General features: G+C 40.9%; 1 protein-coding gene across 1 annotated transcript in view; it reads left to right on the plus strand.

Annotated features, from left to right (window-relative positions):
- The window catches only part of LOC137540762 (testis-expressed protein 47-like), a 33,706-nt gene that overhangs the window by 12,618 nt on the left and 925 nt on the right, over positions 1-20,163 (plus strand). The window contains exon 7 of the mRNA XM_068261913.1: positions 2,072-2,168. Within this exon, the coding sequence (XP_068118014.1) occupies positions 2,072-2,130 (59 nt within the window). The 3' untranslated portion in view covers positions 2,131-2,168. The remainder of the gene's footprint in view (positions 1-2,071; positions 2,169-20,163) is intronic.

Consider the following 20,163-nt stretch of genomic DNA (forward strand, 5'->3'; position numbering starts at 1 on the left):
CAAATTGAAATGGAACAACCATTATTTGTAAAATTAAGTTGTAAATAAAGACTTGTGAAGCATGATAGCCTCCATATTTCACAAGTGTACTTAAAGTGTACCTGAGATGAAGGGGGGGGGGGGTAAAATTTATACATACCTGGGGCTTCCTCCAGGTTTATCTTTTCCTTGCCGTCCTCCTTTGCCTCTGTGATCTTCTGAAAATGTCTGACCGGGTATGCGCAGTACGCTGAGAGGGGGCTGGAGGAAGCCCCAGGTATGTATACATCTCCCCCCCCCCCCCCCCCCCCCCTCCCAACCACCACCACCTTTTATCTCCTTTTTTTCTTTAAAGGGAACCTTAACTCTTAAAAAAAAAAAAGAAAGTTTCACTTACCTGTTCACAGCTCCTCCGGTCCCCCGCCGCCAGCTAGTTTCGTTTTTGCCGACTTGGAGTCAGCGGGCCGCCACATGTACCTTTTATATGCATTCCTGCTGGTGCAGGAAGCTATCGTGGACGTTAACACACATCTTTTCGCATAAAAATGTATGCGTTGCCTGGTGCAATGAGTAAAAATGTAGGTATTAAGATCCACGATAGCTTCCTGCACCAGCGGGAACGCGTGCAAAGGTACCCGTGGCGGCCTGCTGACTTCAAGTCGGCAAAAAAACATAACTAGCTGGCAGCAGGGGACTGGAGGAGCCGCCAGTGACTAAGAGGGCACTGGATGGCTGCAGCCCCAGGTAAGTGAAACTCATTTTGATTTTTAGGGTTAAGGTTCCCTTTAAGTATGACAAATGCAAAAAAAAAAGGATTTTGTATGGGAATTATGAATTCAATGTATTCTTCTGAACCTGTTTGTCTGGTTAAAGGATGCCAGTTTGGGAGTTTAGATCCGTCCTCTATATAGACTCACAAGATCGGAAGGGAAGGTATAGTATGACTGCCGGTTATTTCCTCCGCATGCCGATATCTCCATTAGATTTCACTGTAGTCTCATTCTGTCCTCATCTGACTGCAGCCTGACCTAGATGCCACCTCATTTCCAAACCATTGTTTACCTTCTATGAAGAAATATTAGTCCTGGTATTTTGTGTTTTTTCTCCATACATGATCTTGGTAACCTACACCAGATTTATTCAAATCTATTGAGGCCAATCTCCCGGTGTGTGTGTGTGTGTATATATTATGACACTCGCTGTCACCGCCCTCTTCTACACACACGGTCCACTATGGCCTCAGTGTTGCCATGGAAACTATGCGTAAGCCACCAATAGAATGACCGCCTACTTCTGTGTGCTCACCTCTTCCTCAAAGTGTTGTGGAGGCTGGAGATGTCACAGATTAGTTTGGATGAGAGCATGCTTGGAGTTACCTCTATTTCAGCTACATTTTCAGGAAACTAAGCATTGATCTGAGAGGAAGTCTGGTAAGGCCTCTTTCCCATGGGCAGCTGAACTGCTCATTTGTCGAGTAGTTCAGCCACAAGCACCATTCGGCTGCAATTACAGCTGAATGGCAACGTTGGTAACTCAACACGTTACGTTCGACACACTGTGGTATTTTTTTCACCTATTTACCGTAAGCTCTTCAGCCATGGAGGACATCACTGTGATGTAATATTCTACTAGTAGACATGGTCAACTAGTTTATTAGCTCCATAATCCAGCATAAGTCCAAATTGCATGCAAATTGTATGTGGTAAATTAAAATTGAAATTAAGCCAGTTAAATAGTCATTTTGCACACAAGACGGAAATATTGTCATATCATTAAGTATTTTGATCTACTACTGGTTTACTATGAGATTTAGAAAAACATAAAAAAAAAAAAAAAAATATCCTAGACTTTGCCTACAGTGATTAGCTTCAGAATTAAATTGGGGTTCCTTTTCATCTGGGGAGCCAGTGGGCACTGATGTGTGGCCTACATGCTCTATAATGGTCTCAATACAGGCATGGCTTTATATCTGGCCCTTCTGAGATGTGCGACTGATACAAAATGGCTGCCTCATGTAGAGATGAGCAAAAATGGCTGAAAGGAGAGCAATTTATTTGGTGTCATTAATTATGTTTATTCTTTTAATAAACAGATCGCGTGTGGCCTACCCCCGTCCACTTATCACCCTTGAAGACGCGATCACGGCAGTAAAGAAGCTGCAATTTACGACACAACCTTCAGCCCAGAAGGTAAAGAGAAATTGGCAACGTCAGTTCCATAAATATTCCATTATTATTGTGTAACACACAGGTCCAGGAGCACCAATATTGGCTTCAAATTAAAGTGTGCCTCGGTCACACCCCAGTACCAAGGGGCCACAGCAATAAGTATCCTCAAGGACCGGCACCACAAGTATTATAGATAAATTACTTTATTTTGCCATCCAATCGCAACGATTGGATGGAAGAATAAAGTAATTGAGCTATAATACTTCTAGTGATGCCGGTCCTTGAAGATACTTATTATTATTGTGTACACAATGGACTTCCTTGTTGTTTTTGGCTGCCCAAAACGCAACCTGACAAGAGTTGGCCACCGGCCAGAAGTAAGGGTTTCATGCAGCGCAGAGGAGGAACAAACCACTTTAGTGGCAATTGCACGTGGCTCCTCCCCCTTACCTTCTTCCCTTGTGTCCTCCTCTCGCACCGGCTACAGGGAGGAAATATACAGGGCAGTCAGTCCTTGTGCCATTTCTCTCGCTGCTGTGTGTGAGAGTGGGGTTTCTCCAGAGACACCACACACAGACCTCAGAGGGAGAGAGCACAGGGACGGACTGCCCTATATAAGTCCTACCTATAGCAGATGTAAGAGGAGGATGCAAGGGGGGTAGGGCGAGGAGCCGGCAGGGACTAAAGATGCTGCTGCAAAAACCTTTGTTCGGGTCAAAGTCCCAAAAAGTAAGCCAAACTCGTTTGTTTTTTTGCCGGCCATTAAGCAAAACAAAAGTGCCAGACTTTGGGTTTTGGCATGGTTATATATAAAAATTATGAAAAACTTTTTTTTAAATCCAAATTTCATACACAAGTTTCATTACTTGTTAAAGAGACACTGAAGCGAAAAAAAAATATATGATATAGTGAATTGGTTGTGTACTATGAATAATTACTAGAAGATTAGCAGCAAAGAAAATATTCTCATACTTTTATTTTCAGGTATATAGTGTTTTTTCTAACATTGCATCATTCTATAATATGTGCAGATTACACAACACTCAGCATTCAAAATGAGTCTTTTAGATCAGTCTGTGAAGTAATGACCTCTCCTCTAGCAGAGGAAAAGTAAATAGTCCAGGAACAGTTGAGATAATAAAAGTCAGATAACAGCCCTCTCCACAACTAACTTAGTCGGAGAGCTTAATGGCTTGTTTGCATAGAGATAACAACTGGAGTTTCTCAACTCTTCCTGTACTGGAAACAATTACACTGATGTATCTGATCTTAATGTTTTATTTCTTAGCTGTGCTACACATACAAATCATAATATCATCATTTTTTTTTTCGCTTCAGTGTCTCTTTAAGAGGTAGACTAAAGTTTGACCAAATTGATAGTGATCTCCAGAACAATGTAGAGGTCACAGGAACACATTTATAACATTAAAATCAGTGAATAGATAATCCTATGGCTCCATATCCCTATTATACATGTGTTTAGCCATTTGTTACCAAGAAAAAAAAAATATTCTTATATGAGTCACGATTCAGATTTTGGAATCCATAATGTCAACCGGTTATTGATTTATGGGGTCACGGGACTGTAGATTTATTTAATGTTATAAATTCGTTCTAATGATCTTTATATTGGCCAATTTGATATTGATAATGTACTTACAAGTTATTCATTTCTACAACTAAAATCTACAAACTTAGAATTTTTAGGTCATGACTTTAATATAAAACGTTATAAACAAAGTATGAAAAATGAACGCATGAAGCTCTTTTCAAACTTTTATTAGTCTACAGTACAGATCATCCCCCTACGTCTAAACTACTCCAGTTATAATTTTAACTTCTTAAGGGCTCGTTTCCACTATTGCGGTGCGGAATCGCCTGGATTCCACCGCTGATGAAATCGCATGCGGAAGCGATTCCCCATGCGTTTTTCCCGCGAATTTGCATAGGTGAGGGTATATGCGATTTTAACCATGTCACTGCCTGTGTGAATTTACATTGGTACCTATGCGAATTCGCGGCAAAAAACGCATGGGGAAAACGCATGTGATTTCCCTATTAAATACATTGCATGCGATTCGCATGCATTCCACTCGCAGGCGAATTCTGCGGCTCTTTTGTGCGTTTTTTCAACGCTGAAAAAACCGCACCTCAACAACGCTACAGTGGAAACAGGCCCATCCACTTGCATTACATGTGCGTTGGACGCATGCGGATTCGCGATAGTGGAAACGAGCCCTAAAAAAAAGTGAGCCTGTTTTGATTGAATATTTTTTTCTGTATATTTTATAATCAATGCCCAATTTGTCTAGGAAGTTGAACTATATATACTAAACATTGTATCATATATTTGTGTACAATTGTGGTTAAAAATAAAAACATTAAGAATTAATGGCCCTCTCACAAGTCGGTCAGCATATCATTTTAAAGTGGAATTCTCCAGTGTGTAAAGTTCTGGATCCAGTGAATAATGTTTTTATCTTAACCATTAACTAGTTCACCACTCTAGGGTTTTTCCCCTTATGGACCAAAGCAATTTTCACATTTCAGCGCTCCTCCCTTTCATTCACCAATAACTTTATGATTACTAATCACAACACAATGATTTATATCTTTTTTTTTTTTACTACCAATTATTCTTTCTTTGGGTGGTACATTTTGCTAAGAATTATTTTATTCTACATGCATTTTAATGGAATTAAGAAAAAAAATGTATTTCTCAGTTTTAGGCCAGAAACCGACTAGGAGCAATTTCTAATCGCTAGTGATTTGGGAAGCTCTTGCTAATGCAATGCTATGGGGGATTTTTATAAAATCACATCATTAAGGTGCATACACACATCAGACTATAGTCTTTGGAAAATGAAAGATCACAGACCAATCTTACCACCTTCCATGTAGTATGAGAGCCATGCCTACACAGTCTATTCTATGGAGCTGAACTCCACATCAGAAAAAAATCTTTGCAAGATGCTGCACACACAGATGCTGTACAGACACAAAAGATCAGTATCTGCAAAAGATCTGTTGCTGCCAAAAATCCATTCCTGCAAATTGCAATGATAGTCTATGAGATCTGCAGATCATCATACACACATGATTTAACTGACATTCATCTGCAGATCAGATCCACCAGGAGGGATTTTCAGATCTGCGGATCTGCATATGAATGTCAGTTAAATCATGTGTGTATGATGATCTGCAGATCTTATAGACTATCATTGCAATTTGCAGGAATGGATCTTTGGCAGGAACAGATCTTTTGCAGATACTGATCTTTTGTGTCTGTACAGCATGTTTGTGTGCAGCATCTTGCAAAGATTTTTTTTTTGATGTGGAGTTCAGCTCCATAGAAAAGACTGTGTAGAGTATGGCTCTCATACTACATGAAGGGTGGTAAGATTGGTCTGTGATCTTTCATTTTCCAAAGACTATAGTCTGATGTGTGTATGAGCCTTTACATTTGCAAGAGTTTTCAAATCGCAAATCGCTCAGAAAATGCTCCTAGTGGGTTTCTGGCCTTAGGCCACTAAAGTTTTAATCTAAAATGTGCTACTGGGGATAAAACCCACATATTTTAATTTGCCCATTTGTTCCAGGTATTACAACATTTAAAAAATGTCCCTAGTACGTATGGCGACATTATTTTATTTAGAAATAACGGTGTATTCTTTCAGTTTCCATCCGTAACTAATAAGCTCTTAACCACCCTGGCGTTCTGATTAAATCGCCAGGGTGGCTGCAGGAGGGTTTTTCTTAAATAAAAAAAAAAACTATTTCATGCAGCCAACTAAAAGTTGGCTGCATGAAAGCCCACTAGAGGGCGCTCCGGAGGCGTTCTTCCAATCGCCTCCGGCGGCCAGAAGTAACACGGAAGGCCGCAATAAGCGGCCTTTCGTGTTTCGCTTACCTCGTCGCCATGGCGACGAGCGGAGTGACGTCATGGACGTCAGCCGACGTCCTGACGTCAGCCGCCTCCGATCCAGCCCTTAGCGCTGGCCGGAACTGTTTGTTCCGGCTACGCTGGGCTCGGGCGGCTGGGGGGACCCTCCTTCGCCGCTGCACGCGGCGGATTGCCGCGCTGCAGCGACGATCAGGCAGCACACGCGGCTGGCAAAGTGCCGGCTGCGTGTGCTGCTTTTTATTTCATTAAAATCGGCCCAGCAGGGCCTGAGCGGCAGCCTCTGGCAGTGTTGGACGAGCTGAGCTCGTCCAGACCGCTCAGCAGGTTAATAGCAAAAAAATAACAGTAAAAAAAAATACCCTCATGACATACATACTAAAAAAGTTGAGACCCTAAGGTAAATATTTTTTTTTTTAAATGTCACTTTATTTTTTGTGTGTGTTTTATTTTGGTAACTATGGGAGGAGAGGTAAGGAGTTAATGGGGGATTTTATCTATTTTTATTTAATATTATGTATGTAGGTGTAATTTTACTTTGGCCACTAGATGTCCACCCCAAACTTATACCTGTGTACTGTAAATGTACACAGGAAGCGTAGCTTGTGTGTGTTCACTTTCATTTCTCAATGACCAATAGCATCTCATTGATGACAGTGATCACAGGCACTTTAATCGTTACAGGAATTGTGTTCCCATACCATACATCACATGATTTATGTCAGCTTAACCACTTCCCCTCCCCCAGGATGAGCAACTATGTCCCTGCAAATTCCCTCTTCACCTCGCGGGGACGTAGCTACTAAGTCCCTTGCTGCGGCTCGCTCCTGCGCTCGTTTTCACCACCGATCGTTAGACGGGAGATGAATAAATGGGAACGCATGTCTCATTCATTAATCTCTGTCCCTGTGTGAATAGTTGCTGGCATCAATGAGATGTCGTGATCATTCCACGCATTACTTCCTATTACTTACCTATAGTACAATAAATAGGAAGTAATGTACGAGGACACCTTGTGACCAAATAGTAAAATTACACCTACACCCTTATTTTTTTTTAAAATAGACCGACACATATATATTTAAAATCAACACTTTACCTCCCACACTAAAAAAAAAAAATCACAATTAAAAAAAACAAAACACATTTTTAAACTACCAACACCATAGGGACTGAAATTTTCTAACCCTCCTGGCAGTCTAATAAATTCCACCAGAAGGTAGCGCAGCAGTTTTTTTTTTTTTTTTTAAATCATGTACATGATAGCCGCTGCTCAGCGGCATCCCCCTGCCCGCTTCGATCAGGAAATCCCGTTCAAAGATGGCGACGGGGCGGGGTGTCATTGGGAGTCCCGATCCACCCCTCAGCGCTGCCTGGCATTGATTGGCCAGGCAGCGCATGGGGTTTGGTGGGGGGGGGCGCGGCGGATAGCGGCAATCTAGCGCGGGGTGGCGTTGATCTGTGTGCTGACGCAGCTAGCAAAGTGCTAGCTGCGTGCAGCAAAACAAAAAAAAAAAAATTAAGCAAATCGGCCCAACAGTTCGGGGTTACCGCCAGGAAGGTTAATATGTATGTCAAGAGATTAAAAATAAGTAATCTAATAATCAGTAAACTATGGAAAATCAAATATTTCCTTAGTACAATGTATGGCACCAATATTTTATTTGGAAATAAAGGTGCATTTTTTTCAAACGTTGCAATAACTGGTACAAATGGGCAAAATAAAATGTGTGGGTTTTAATTACGGTTGCATGTATTATTTGAAAACTAATGGCGGAAAACTGAGACATTTTTTTTTTCCTTTTTTTCCTGTTAAAATGCAGTTAGAATAAAATAATTCTTAGCAAAATGTACCCCCCAAAGAAAGCATAATTGTTTGCAAAAAAAAACCCCCACCAAAATATAGATTGTTTCATTGTGATAAGTAGTAATAAAGTTATGGGTGAATTAATGGAAGGAGCTCTGACTGGTTAAAATTGCTCTAGTGTTTAAGGGGAAAAAACCCATGGGGGTGAAGTGGTTAAAGGTGCATACAAACAACCAATTTTGATTTGCCAATCATTGACCAATTTTAAGACCTCCGTGTAGTATAAGGGCCAACAGACAGACTATGAACAGATGGTGTAGGTAAGCTCTCATACTACATGGAAGATGTAAAATTGGATGTGTGTATGCACCCCTAAGGCAGGGGGGGGGGTCACACTTGTTGAAATTGCGTAGTTTTTACTGCATTGCCAGAACGCAACTAATGCTGTCCGATGGGGCTGCTGCATTTTCAGGAACCATCTATGATTCTGTGTAGCATTTTAAACAAAGATAAAATACAACCTGCAACACTGTTAAAATGCAGACAGCACATATCCAGTGATGAGCTGAGTTTCATTTGGCTTTCATCCTCCTAATAAGTGGACCTGAGTGGGTGTATGCGGGGTTAAACTTACCCAGCAGCCTCCTTCGTTAACCCGTCCAACAGCGCCTCCCACGCTGTGTTCCAAGCTGTGTCATGTGACTACTACGCTTCCTCCTTCAACCCAAGAGGAGGAAGTGTTTGTAGTCATGTGACCATGACTTGGAACGCAGCGTGGAACTGGTTAAAAAAGAAGGCTGCTGAGGTGCATCCGCTTAGGTGCATTAATTAGGAGGATGAAATCTGAATGAAACTCATTTGGATTTTATCCAACTTTGATCCGTAGCTCATCCCTGCACAGATCGTGCTGACAATCCCTTGCAAGGAATGTCGTTTCCACAGACACAAGTGTAGCCCCTCCCTCCCTAACTAATCCTGTAGTTATTCATGTAAGGCCTCATTCACACTGGAGCATTTTACTAGCGGTTTCAGCGGCTTTTTCAATCGCTGGCAATTGCTAGCATTTTGAAAAACGCAACTGCAATGGTAGTGTTCAAACTTACCAATCGCCAGCGATTTGCTGAAATCACAGCATTTTTTTTTTGTGATTTTGGAGTGATTGCGCTTCAATGTTATAGTATCGCAAAACGCTCAAAAATGTCTTTCCTGTACAGTGAAAAATGATTGGAAAATCTATTTACCAAATGCTAGCGCTTTGAGATTACTAGTGTGAAAGAGGCCCAAAACTAATTAAAGGAGTTGTCAGGCATATATTAATAAAATAAACGCTACTTACCAGGGGCTTTCTCCAGCCCCAAGCTCCCAGGACCTCCCTCGCCGCAGCTCTCCCTACAGCCGTTCGCCGGAGCTCCAACCCGGTCGCTGGCGATGACGTCAGAGCAACCTTGAGGTCGCTCTGTACTGCGCCTGCACGATCGGCGCTGTTAATCACCGCCACGTTGGCCGGAGCGGACTGCACAGGCGCAGAACTACTACCACCTGCGCAGTCCGCTCTGACCCACATGGCAGTGATTGACAGCGCCGATCGCGCAGGCGAAGTACAGAGCGACCACCAGGTCGCTCTGACGTCATCGCCGGGGACTGGGTCGGAGCTCCGGCAAACTGCTGCGGGCAGAGCTGCGGCGAGGGAGGTCCTGGGAGCTTGGGGCTGGAGGAAGCCCCCGGTAAGTAGCGTTTAATTTCTTTATATAGCCCAGATAACTCCTGTAACAAATTAATATAGTACGCGCCCTCCAAGAAAAACATCCTCCTGGTATACAACCAATATTTTCCATTAGCGATTGGTCAATGAGATGCAAATTATTCTGGGCAGATTTAGGATTATGTAAAATTTATGCAGTTTGAAAATGGACACATTGATATAATTGACATAAATGTGTACATACAATTTGCATAATACAGCTTTAACTTAGAATTATTTGCATCTCATTGACCACCCCTACTTTTCAGCACAGCGCTAAAGACCAAACCATTAATACAGTGCAACAGAAGTCATAACTTGCCAGACAGATCAAACCAAGTGAAGGGGTAGGGGGGATGCACATCACCATCTCTGTGCTAAAAACAAACGCCGGGCATCCTACTTTCAGTATCTTACAGCTCAACAGTAAAGTCAATAGGTAGCCATAAAAAACAAACAAACAAACAGATACTTACGTAAGGAGAGGGGAAGACTCTGGGTCCTATAGAGCCTTCCCTCTCCTCTCACAGTCCCTGCGTTCCAGTGCTGGCTCTCTTAGTAGCAGTATTCAACCAAACTGCTCTCTGCCAACGCCTGAATGCTCCCAAAGATGGGCGGCTCTGTACTGCGCCTGCGCACTCTCACATGCTCATGAGTACGCATTACAGAGTGCTCCCTAAGACTTCCAAAGCGAGAAGGGGGGTTCAAGTGGAGGAGCCAGTGCTGGAATGCGGGAGGAACAGGAAGGCTCAATTGGACCAAGAGCCTTCTCTCTCCTTAGGGAAGTATTTTTTTTGGGGGGGGGGGGGGGGCGCTTCCCATTAGCTTTAGTTAAATTTTATTAAAAAGAAGCCTTGGTTCAGGATACCATGTAATAATATCACCCTGACTCAATACTTCTTGCTTTTACTGATGGCTAATATACTATAATGTTCTACTGCTACTACTAAATTGTACTAATTTTCTTCTGCTGGAGGTATCTGAATGAATAAGTGGATTGTAAAAAAATGTTCTCTGTACTGGTCTGTTACATTTTTTGTATATTTGCTGTAGATAATCCAGTTCCCTTGTATTTTTTTTGTGTGTGATAAAATGTGCATTTTAATCAAATAAAAAAAATGGCCACAACAGGTTCCTTGATCATATTTTATTTGATATATATTTATATTTTACTTGACTTTTTTTCATTTTATAAAAAACAAAACAAAAGACATCTTGAGAGTGCTGGGTTAGGGGGATGCTATGCTCACGTCTGGTGGTATCAGTGATGTGAATGCACTGGTACAATACTTTGCAGGCTCGTCACCTGTTCAGACAAAAATATGTGAAATCTGTTCACTTGGTAAAAGGATGTACTGAAAACTTCACAAATCAGCATTTCCTTACCCAGCACTGCATATACCGTTTTTGGATATTGTACTTGTAAAGACTGATAGTCTTTTGTTGACATGTGCATACTGAACGGTTCGTGCTGTACAACAATACAATTGTATCACACGGATAAACATGGCGCAACCACGGAGGTGGAAACTGCATAGGAACCTCCACTAGCAACAGTTGTAGAGCAGGAAAGAATTTGTTTCCAAAGGATGAAGTATTTGTTCATAGCTCCAAAAACTTGATAACTTTTTCCAGTGTTAAATAACGTCCATCATTTTACCCTGAACAATGGCAACAACACTTAAATTTAGTAGTTTTCTTTTCCCCTTCAAAAAGAATTGTTCATAACCCTCAAATTGTACATCATAAAAAACTCTGAATGCTTTTTGTCAAGACTCATCCACAACCTGCATGTAAAAAGGCTTGTATTGGGTAAAAATTTGATTTTAATTTAAATCACTGTTTTTAATATGTTGATTTAGAAAGATAAAACTAGAAAATCTGGCCAGAGATTTTCTATTGGACTTGATTTTTTTTAACCTTTATAATTTAAATAATTAATACGGCAAGAATCTCCATTCTGTAAACCTGTTTCACTTTGAGGGACAAAAAAAACAATATACCTTTTTGGCAAATTTGTTTATGACCACGAGAAAGAAAAATTCACATAAGTTATTAGTCATACCTAAAGTCAGGGATGTTCAACAATTGCTTGCAGGAAAATGTAAACATTTCAGTCTCAACAGGAAAAAAAATATATATAAAAAGTATAGATGGGGAAAAGGAGTGCTGATTGATTGGATTCTATTATTTACAACTATTCCGGAAAATACAGCTTGATTTTTCTCTTTACTCATCAAGCATTTTTTCTTTACAATTTTACATTAGAATCTTATTTTTTTTATGAACAAATACATATATACAATGATCAATAACATCTTATTCCTTTCATATACAATAAACAATAACATTTCATACACTCACATAAGCAGAAAACAAGGAGAAACAGAAAGAATTAGACATCTGTATAGAATATTTTCCTTTCTAAAAAATATTTCTGCTATGAATTCCATTTTACAGGCAGGAGACATCACAATATGATATAGTAAATAGGTTTTGTCTGTTAAATTAGTTTTTTTATGTGAAGTTTAAGGTGTCTTTTGTTTACAAATGTTTGTACTTTATATATTACTCTGCAAAAATAACTTCAAAATAAGTATTTAAAGAATTTTTTTTTTTTTTACTATCACGTGGAACATTAATATTTTAAAGAAAAAAAGTGCATAAAAACTCATGTACTTAAATTATTTCTAGCTATCCTACAGTTTGAGTGGTTCAGGGATTACAACTTTTTAAAATGTTAACTTTACTTTCGGCCTGTATTTCATTGGGAAAAACTAAATTATGATCACTTCACAGCCATAGTAATGTTAAACAAGACTGCGGTATACATTCATACTACATGTTATGGTATTACATATCCAATGTCCATCTTGATGCTTTAAATGTTTGGCACTATTGATATGATCAGGTCTTGGTTCTTTAAATGAAATATACTGCATGCATTCCCTCTGACTAATAGAAAGAAAAAATATAATTAATTTATCAATGCTTATGTTTTATGTTCTTTTATGTTTATGCTTATGTTTTGTTCTTCGCGTTCCCAGCCACAATATCGCCCCCTATGCTGCCACTGCGGCTAGGAGGCCTCAATAGCAGCATAGGGGGCGATATTGTGGCTGGGAACGCGAAGAATCACTTGCGTTCCCATGCCTGTCGGGTCCTGACGGCGAAACAGGAAGTGGTCGCCAGCGGGGACGGGAGCATCGCAGAGACACGGCAAGGGCACCGATCGGCTGCAGGGGGCTGAGGGAAGCCCCAGGTGAGTAAAACTCATTTTTCTTAGGAGACTTAAGTGCCTCTTTAACAATCTTTTCCTAAAAAAAATAATCAGCTATAAAGTGCACAAAAATACATTTTAATGTCACGGTCTGGCACTTTCTTTTCATACTGTCCTACTGAAGCGTGCCAGTTTGATTACTCTTAACCAGCCTGGCGGTATGGACGAGCTCAGCTCGTCCATCACCGCCGGAGGCTGCCGCTCAGGCCCTGCTGGGCCGATTTGCATGAAATAAAGTGCAGCACACGCAGCCGGCACTTTGCCAGCCGCGTGTGCTGCCTGATCGCCACCGCTCTGCGGCGATCCGCCGCGAGCAGCGGCGAAAGAGGGTCCCCCCAGCCGCCCGAGCCCTGCGCAGCCGGAACAAATAGTTCCGGCCAGCGCTAAGGGCTGGATCGGAGGCGGCAGACGTCAGGACGTCGGCTGACGTCGATGACGTCACTCCACTCGTCGCTATGGCGACGATCTAAGCAAAACAAGGAAGGCCGCTCATTGCGGCCTTCCTTGTTTATTCTGGGCGCCGGAGGCGATCGGAAGAACGCCTCCGGAGCGCCCTCTAGTGGGCTTTCATGCAGCCAACTTTCAGTTGGCTGCATGAAATAGTTTTTTTTTTATTAAAAAAAAACCCTCCCGCAGCCTCCCTGGCGATCTTATCAGAACGCCAGGGTGGTTAAAGGACAACTGAGGTGAGAGGTATTTGAAGGCTGACATTCATTTCCTGCAGTAGTGTCTAAATCACATCAGAAACAAGCATGCAGCTAGTCTTTTTAGATCGGACGGACAATGTCAAACACGTGATCTGCTGCATACTTGTTCAGGGGCTATGGCTAAAAGCATTAGAGGCAGAGGATCAGCAGGACAGCCAGGCAACTGGTATTGCTTAAAAGGAAGTAAATATGGCAGCCTCCATATAACCCTCACTACAGTTGTTCTTTAAAAATCAAAAGTGTCAAATCAAAATCAGCCAAAATTAAATTTGAGTACGTGATCTGAAAACCTCAATTTGAAATATTGCATCTCTTCTATTATGCTCCTCAATTTAAATGTCAACAAAATGCAGTTGTGCCTTTTATTAATGAGCGCTAAGCTGTCTACATCCTCAAAAACATTGCTATCCATAGAGATCTGCTCATACGCTGACCATGTGGATGCATGGGATTAAAATAATTTAGATGCCAATTTCAGTTTAAAGATTTGTTCAAAATGGTTATTTACCTGGAAGTGGAAGCCATAACGCTTTTGTAATATAACTTCACTTCCTCTCACTTATTTAATTGAATATTGACAGTGGCCTGGGGCACACCAGAAGAGTTTTTCTGAGCGTTTTGAGTTTTTAAATCTGCTACTAATGTTATCCTATGTGTCTGTGCACACTGGAGCGATGAGATTTTGTAAAAAAAAACCATAGCATTACATTGGGAAGAGCTTTTAGAGGTTTCAAAAGCTCTTACCAATGTAATGCTATGGTTTTTTTTACAAAACCTCATTGCTCCAGTGTGCACAGTCACATAGGATAACATTAGCAGCAGATTTAAAAACTCAAAACGCTCAGAAAAACTCCTCTGGTGTGCACCAGGCCAGTTTGAGGGGTTTTTTTTTATTGGAAAAGTCTAGGAGGGGCATGTGCATATTCCAATTCAGAAGTTTCATTTTGGGGACAATAAGGTGCACAGAGCTGACCCAGATTTTACAAATTAAGTTTACTGTTAAAGAAAATTAATTTTCATATTTAAATTTTCAGTTCTGTTAAAAAATAAAAATGCTTTTTAATTGTCAAACACTTAGCCCCAGTGTAGTTTTTAGAGATGTCAAGCAAACTTGTTCTGAATCCAGCAAATTTTGATACAAAATTGTAAAAATATATTTGCCGACTTACTCATAACAAATTGTATTTTTTAGGAGTGTCTTATGGTTATCTTATGCATGTTATTTAGTGTAATTTCAACTGGACTCTTATTTTGTAAATTCTAGGTTACTTTTTACTACTGATTCAAGTAGCTTAGTTGATTGAGTAGACATTTAAGTTGGCCATACATCAGGCGACTTGGCAGCGGATCGACCATCCGATTAGATTATTATAATCAAATTGGATGAAAATCTGTGCTGCCAAGTGCACGCCAATCGGCTATGCGACCAATTTTGTGCAGAAATTAGTCTCATTAATCGGTCGCACATGCTGTAAGAGGTAGGGCCGGCTTGCTCGATCGTGTCGAACAATACCGGGATGAACGTGACGAGACCCTCAATGCTGTCCCCGCTAATGTGTACTGTACCCCCCCCCCCCCTTAGTGGTACTCAGTGCTATCGCTCGTCCTCCACTGGCTCCAGGGCGCACTCCTTGCTCCACACATGCGCCTCACGTGGTTGTCAGTAACGGGGGCGCCCATGTGTACATCTACAGCCATATGGGGCGTGCGTATGGAGCAAGGTGTGCGGTTTGAGCCAGCGGTGGACAGGTAATGTATATAGCACAAGGGGGGGGGGGGGGGTGGAGAAGGGATGTCATTACACATTAGTAGAGACGGCAGATGCGGCGCACTAGGCCGACTCCGGATCAATTTCAGCATGAAATTGATTGGCAGTCAGCCTGTGGTTTAGGAGCAGCCACCAGATCTCTCTAATCATATTCAATTAGAAAGAGATTTGTCTCTTGGATGAATCTGCCCATCATCGCTAGATGTATGGCTATCTTTAGATTAGTACTAAAACATCATGCTTTTAAAGTCCAAATGAATTATATCTACTGCACCGATACCACAATCTAGATGAATTTTCACTAGAAATGTCATAACCTTTATCAAAAGGGATCTCAATTTACAAAATATTATGTTTGACAAAATGTTGACTTATGATGAGATAGAGCTTGAACCCACTATTTCTGAATGTCCATTTAAACGCATACACCAATCTCACCAAAACAAAAATAAAATCTAATAACTGAAACCAAATAATTCAATCCAGCAGTGAATTTAACAAAATATAAAAAGCATGTTTTTCAAGCTTATAAAAGCTATGCTCAGAATGTACAAGAAATAAGTTGAACAGCTATCACAAAATCAGGAAGCTTAGTGTTCTTTACAGATTATCAATAAGAGGATAACTTTTCTTAGTGAATACAAATGTAATTGCAATTAGGATGCAGGTAAAATATGCCTCAAAATGTGCAATTCATTGGTCAGCTCTAGTGTTGCATGTTTTCGTTACATCTACTGTCTGGCATTAAACTTCTTCACTTCATATTTCCTATAGCACAGTGGACCTTCTCCCTCAACTTCAAAAAGTAATAAAATCGGAGAGAATGTTTAAGTTCTTATGTGAGTTTTCTGTTTACTAAATAGCAACAGAAAGACATTAGAAGTTTAAAGCCTAGATTCTCAACACAAGCTATGTTTCACGTAGTACGTTTTTACACTTAACAATGATAAATTATTAAAAAAACAAGTTGAAGAAAACCTGTACTGAAAAAAGTTCCCCTGGGGGTACTCACCTCAGTAGGGGGAAGCCTCTGGATTCAGGCTTCCCCCGTCCTCCTGTGTCCCACGGCGGTCTTGCTGCAGCCCCACGGAACGCACAGGCGACAAATCCGGCAGCCTGTGCAATATTTACCTTTTCTGGCTCCAGCGGGTGGCGCTGTTGCGGCTCTTCTGATGGAGATAGTCGAAAATAGCCGATCTCCGTCGGTTCCACTCTACTGCACAGGAGACTTGCGCCTGCGCAGTAGAGCAGCCCGACGGAGATCGGCTATTTTTGCCTATCTCCGTGGGAAGAGCGGATACTGCGCCTGCGCTGGAGCCAAAAGGTAAAGATTTCATCGCCGCCGCTCTGGAAGGATTTTCTCCGCTGCCGTGGGACACAGGAGGACAGGGGAAGCCTCAACAGGATCCGGAGGCTTCCCCCACCCGAGGCGAGTACCCCCCTAGGGGAGTTTTTTTCATTACAGATTTTCTTTAAATACTTATTCAGGTTTAACTAAAACCTAATGGAATGTGTAAAAAGCCAGTATACACCATTAAGGGATTCTTGAGATTATATTACCTGCAATGGGTAGGACTTGGCAAATATAGGTTTGATAACATGGTTTAAAACCATTGAGAAACCCTGCTTTAGAGTGACCATATGTTATAACGGACATGGTGGTCCTTTAGGGTAAAGGTGTATTGTACACAGCCTGATGGCTCTATTGTGCTGGTTTAGAAAAAAAGGACTATAGAATTATGTAGGAGCCACTATGCAGTCAGGAGTTCCTAATTAGTATTGGTATTTGAATCCGGGTTTCCTTATTCAGAAACCCGGAATATGTCATACAGAGCAGTTCAACACCATTAGGAGTGGAGAGCGTCATGGGGTTGCGTTCCACATTGCACTTCACACGACTTTGATGGATACTACTTTCTTCCAACGTAGAACTGCCCTGTACGGCATAATCCAGGTTCCCGAACAAAGAAACCCAAATTCTAACATTAACAACTTCACCTCCAAGGGTTTATCCCCTTAAAAAACAGAGCAATTTTCACCTATCAGTACTCCTTCCATTCATGCGCCTATAACTTTATTACTAATCACAAAAAAAAAACCCAATCTATATCTTGTTTTTTCGCCACCAATTAGGCTTTCTTTGGGAGAGAGGGGGTACTTTTTGCTAAGAATTATTTTATTCTAACTGCATTTTAACAGGAAAAAGAAAAAATTAATTTCTCAGTTTTCAGCCATTGTAGTTTTAAAATATAATCTCTTGTTATACATATTAAAAAAAAGTACAGTCCAAGTATATATTTATTTGTAATTTTTTAATTTTTGTTTAAGGCCCCAAAAATGTGGGTGATCATGGGATAGCATGGGAGGTAAAATTTTAATTTTACATGTATTTGTGGGTCTTTTTTAGAAAATGTGTGTAGGTGTAATTTTACTATTTGGCCACAAGATATCCTTGTGCATTACTTCCTATTGCGTCCTTATAGTATGCTACATAGGAAGTAAATAAATGATCGCGGCATCTCTTTGATGCCTACGATCATTCACACCAGGACAGCGATTAATGAATGGCGTTCCCATTCATCTCCCGTCTAACGATTGGCAGCGATAACGACCGCGGGAGCTAGCGGGAGTGCGCAGCGACAAGGGACGTGGTAGCTACTTCCCTGTAAGGGGAAGAGGGAATTTGCAGGGACGTAGTTACTCGTCCCCAGGGGAGGGGAAGTGGTTAAAGAGTATCTAAGCCAAAGTTTGACTAGAAGAGATACCTGGCTAAAGAGAGGGAAGTCTCGGGATCCTGTTGAGGTCGTTTCCCTCTGCATTCTGCTGTCCTCCCTTGCCAAGCCCTGCCTCCCAAAAGATAGACTATGGATAGAGGCTGCGCTCGGTAGTGGGAGAGCAGACGACGCAGAGGGAAGCCTCATTAGGATCCTGAGGCTTCCATCTTTAGATAAGTATCTATTTCTGAACCCAAACTTAGGCTTGTTGGGTTTTCTTTAACATTATTCCTGATAATAGCATCCGACTGCAGAAGCAGCTGCATTAGGTATTCTCTTGGAGGTAGTGTACAATACAATAGCAACCTAAAAAAAATAAAAAGAAAAAACAGTATACATTGCTCAGTCTTTAAACCATGCTAAATAATTGTGACATTGGGCCAATAAAAAAAAGGCTTTGCTTCAGATTATTGCATGTCATCAAACTACAGATGTTAATACGTTAGTACCATATAGTGCTGCTTTCTATGCAATCTTAGGTTTGGTGCATAAAACTGTGTACCAATATTATGAGGTAATCCACTAGATTTAGACTAGGCAAGGATAATTGAAACAGACCAATATGATTATAATACAAATTATCTGGGTTATTATATACCAACATACGTGGCCATGCTGCTGCCAATGATAAACTTGTTATCCCCTGTGAGTGGTTATACTCTTCATTGGGCTTGCCCAGTTCATCTTGGTTACTACGGTGGATTACCTCACAGATTTTTGTTTAAAACGGCGTACCAATACGTTGGCCTTACCTATTGGTTTATATTATCTAGAAGATCTATATTAGATCACATTGGTCGGTTTCAATTATCCTCTGAGTGGTTATAATCCCTCAACCTGGGTTTGCCCAGTATAAATTTGCAATCTAGTGCATTACCTCACAGGTTTCCTGCTTAAGCAATAGACCAATATTAAGGTTGCATAGAAAGCCACACTATATGGTGCTAAGGTATAAACATCTGTAGTCTATGATGACATGCAATAATCTGAAGCTGAGTTGTATGGTTGTGTTCGCAGTGATTATTGTTCATGCATTATGAACCAATTTTGCTTTTTTTTTTTATATTGGCCAAACATTACAATTATTGAACATGGTTATTTAAAGATCGATCAACAAAATTGCAGATTGAGCTGCATATACTGTTTTTTGTCTTTTTTGTTTTTTGGAGGGGGGGGGGGGGGGATTGCTATGGTAGTATAGTATTACCAGGGCTAGCACCTGCAAGCAGACCATTGTTCACACCAAAATAACCTGTATATATGTTTTTGCGGTGTACAATACAGCCTTACACACCATGTCAAGTATAAAACAGTTTTGCCTCAGAGAACCAGAAACAAGCACCGTAATGTTTTTTACCATATATATCAATGGGAACATGACAGTAAACACCTATTCTGCTCTTGGTTTCATTTTTTTCACTGCACAGTCTGGCTGTTATCAGCTCTGATAAAATCTCAGACTGAGCATTCAGACTGGCTTTGCCCCATAATGATTATAGCTGAGTCAGTCTTCTGTGATGTCTTTTCAAGCCTAAGCCTGCCCCCTTGTGGCTCTAAATTCCTGCTACGAGGATGCATAGCAGCAAAGCAGAGCCACAAGGGGGCAGGCTTGGGCTTGAAAAGACATCACAGAAGACTGACTTAGCTATAATCATTTTGGAGCAAAGCCAGTCTGAATGCTCAGTCGGGGATTTTAAAAATGAAACAAAGAGCAGAGTAGGTGTTTAATGTCATGTTCCCATTGATCTATATGGTAAAATACATGAGGGTGCTTCGTCTCTAGTTCTCTTTAAACTCTGCTCCACGCTAACCAAAAGATTTCAAATAGTTTGGGCTGGATTTTAATGTTAAAAATAACTAGTTATTAATATGGTTTAAGTTAACTAGGAGTAGATTCAAATAAAATGTTTAATATTTAACATAAAAAATTAACCAGATAATGCTGAGTGTTTATTAAAGTGAATGGGAATCGGGGGGAAAAAAACAGCCAGATACTTACCTAAGGAGAGGGGAAGGCTCTGGGTCCTATAGAGCCTCC

This window comes from Hyperolius riggenbachi, chromosome 12 (genome assembly GCF_040937935.1).
Source record: "Hyperolius riggenbachi isolate aHypRig1 chromosome 12, aHypRig1.pri, whole genome shotgun sequence".
Classification (NCBI taxonomy): Eukaryota; Metazoa; Chordata; class Amphibia; order Anura; family Hyperoliidae; genus Hyperolius; species Hyperolius riggenbachi.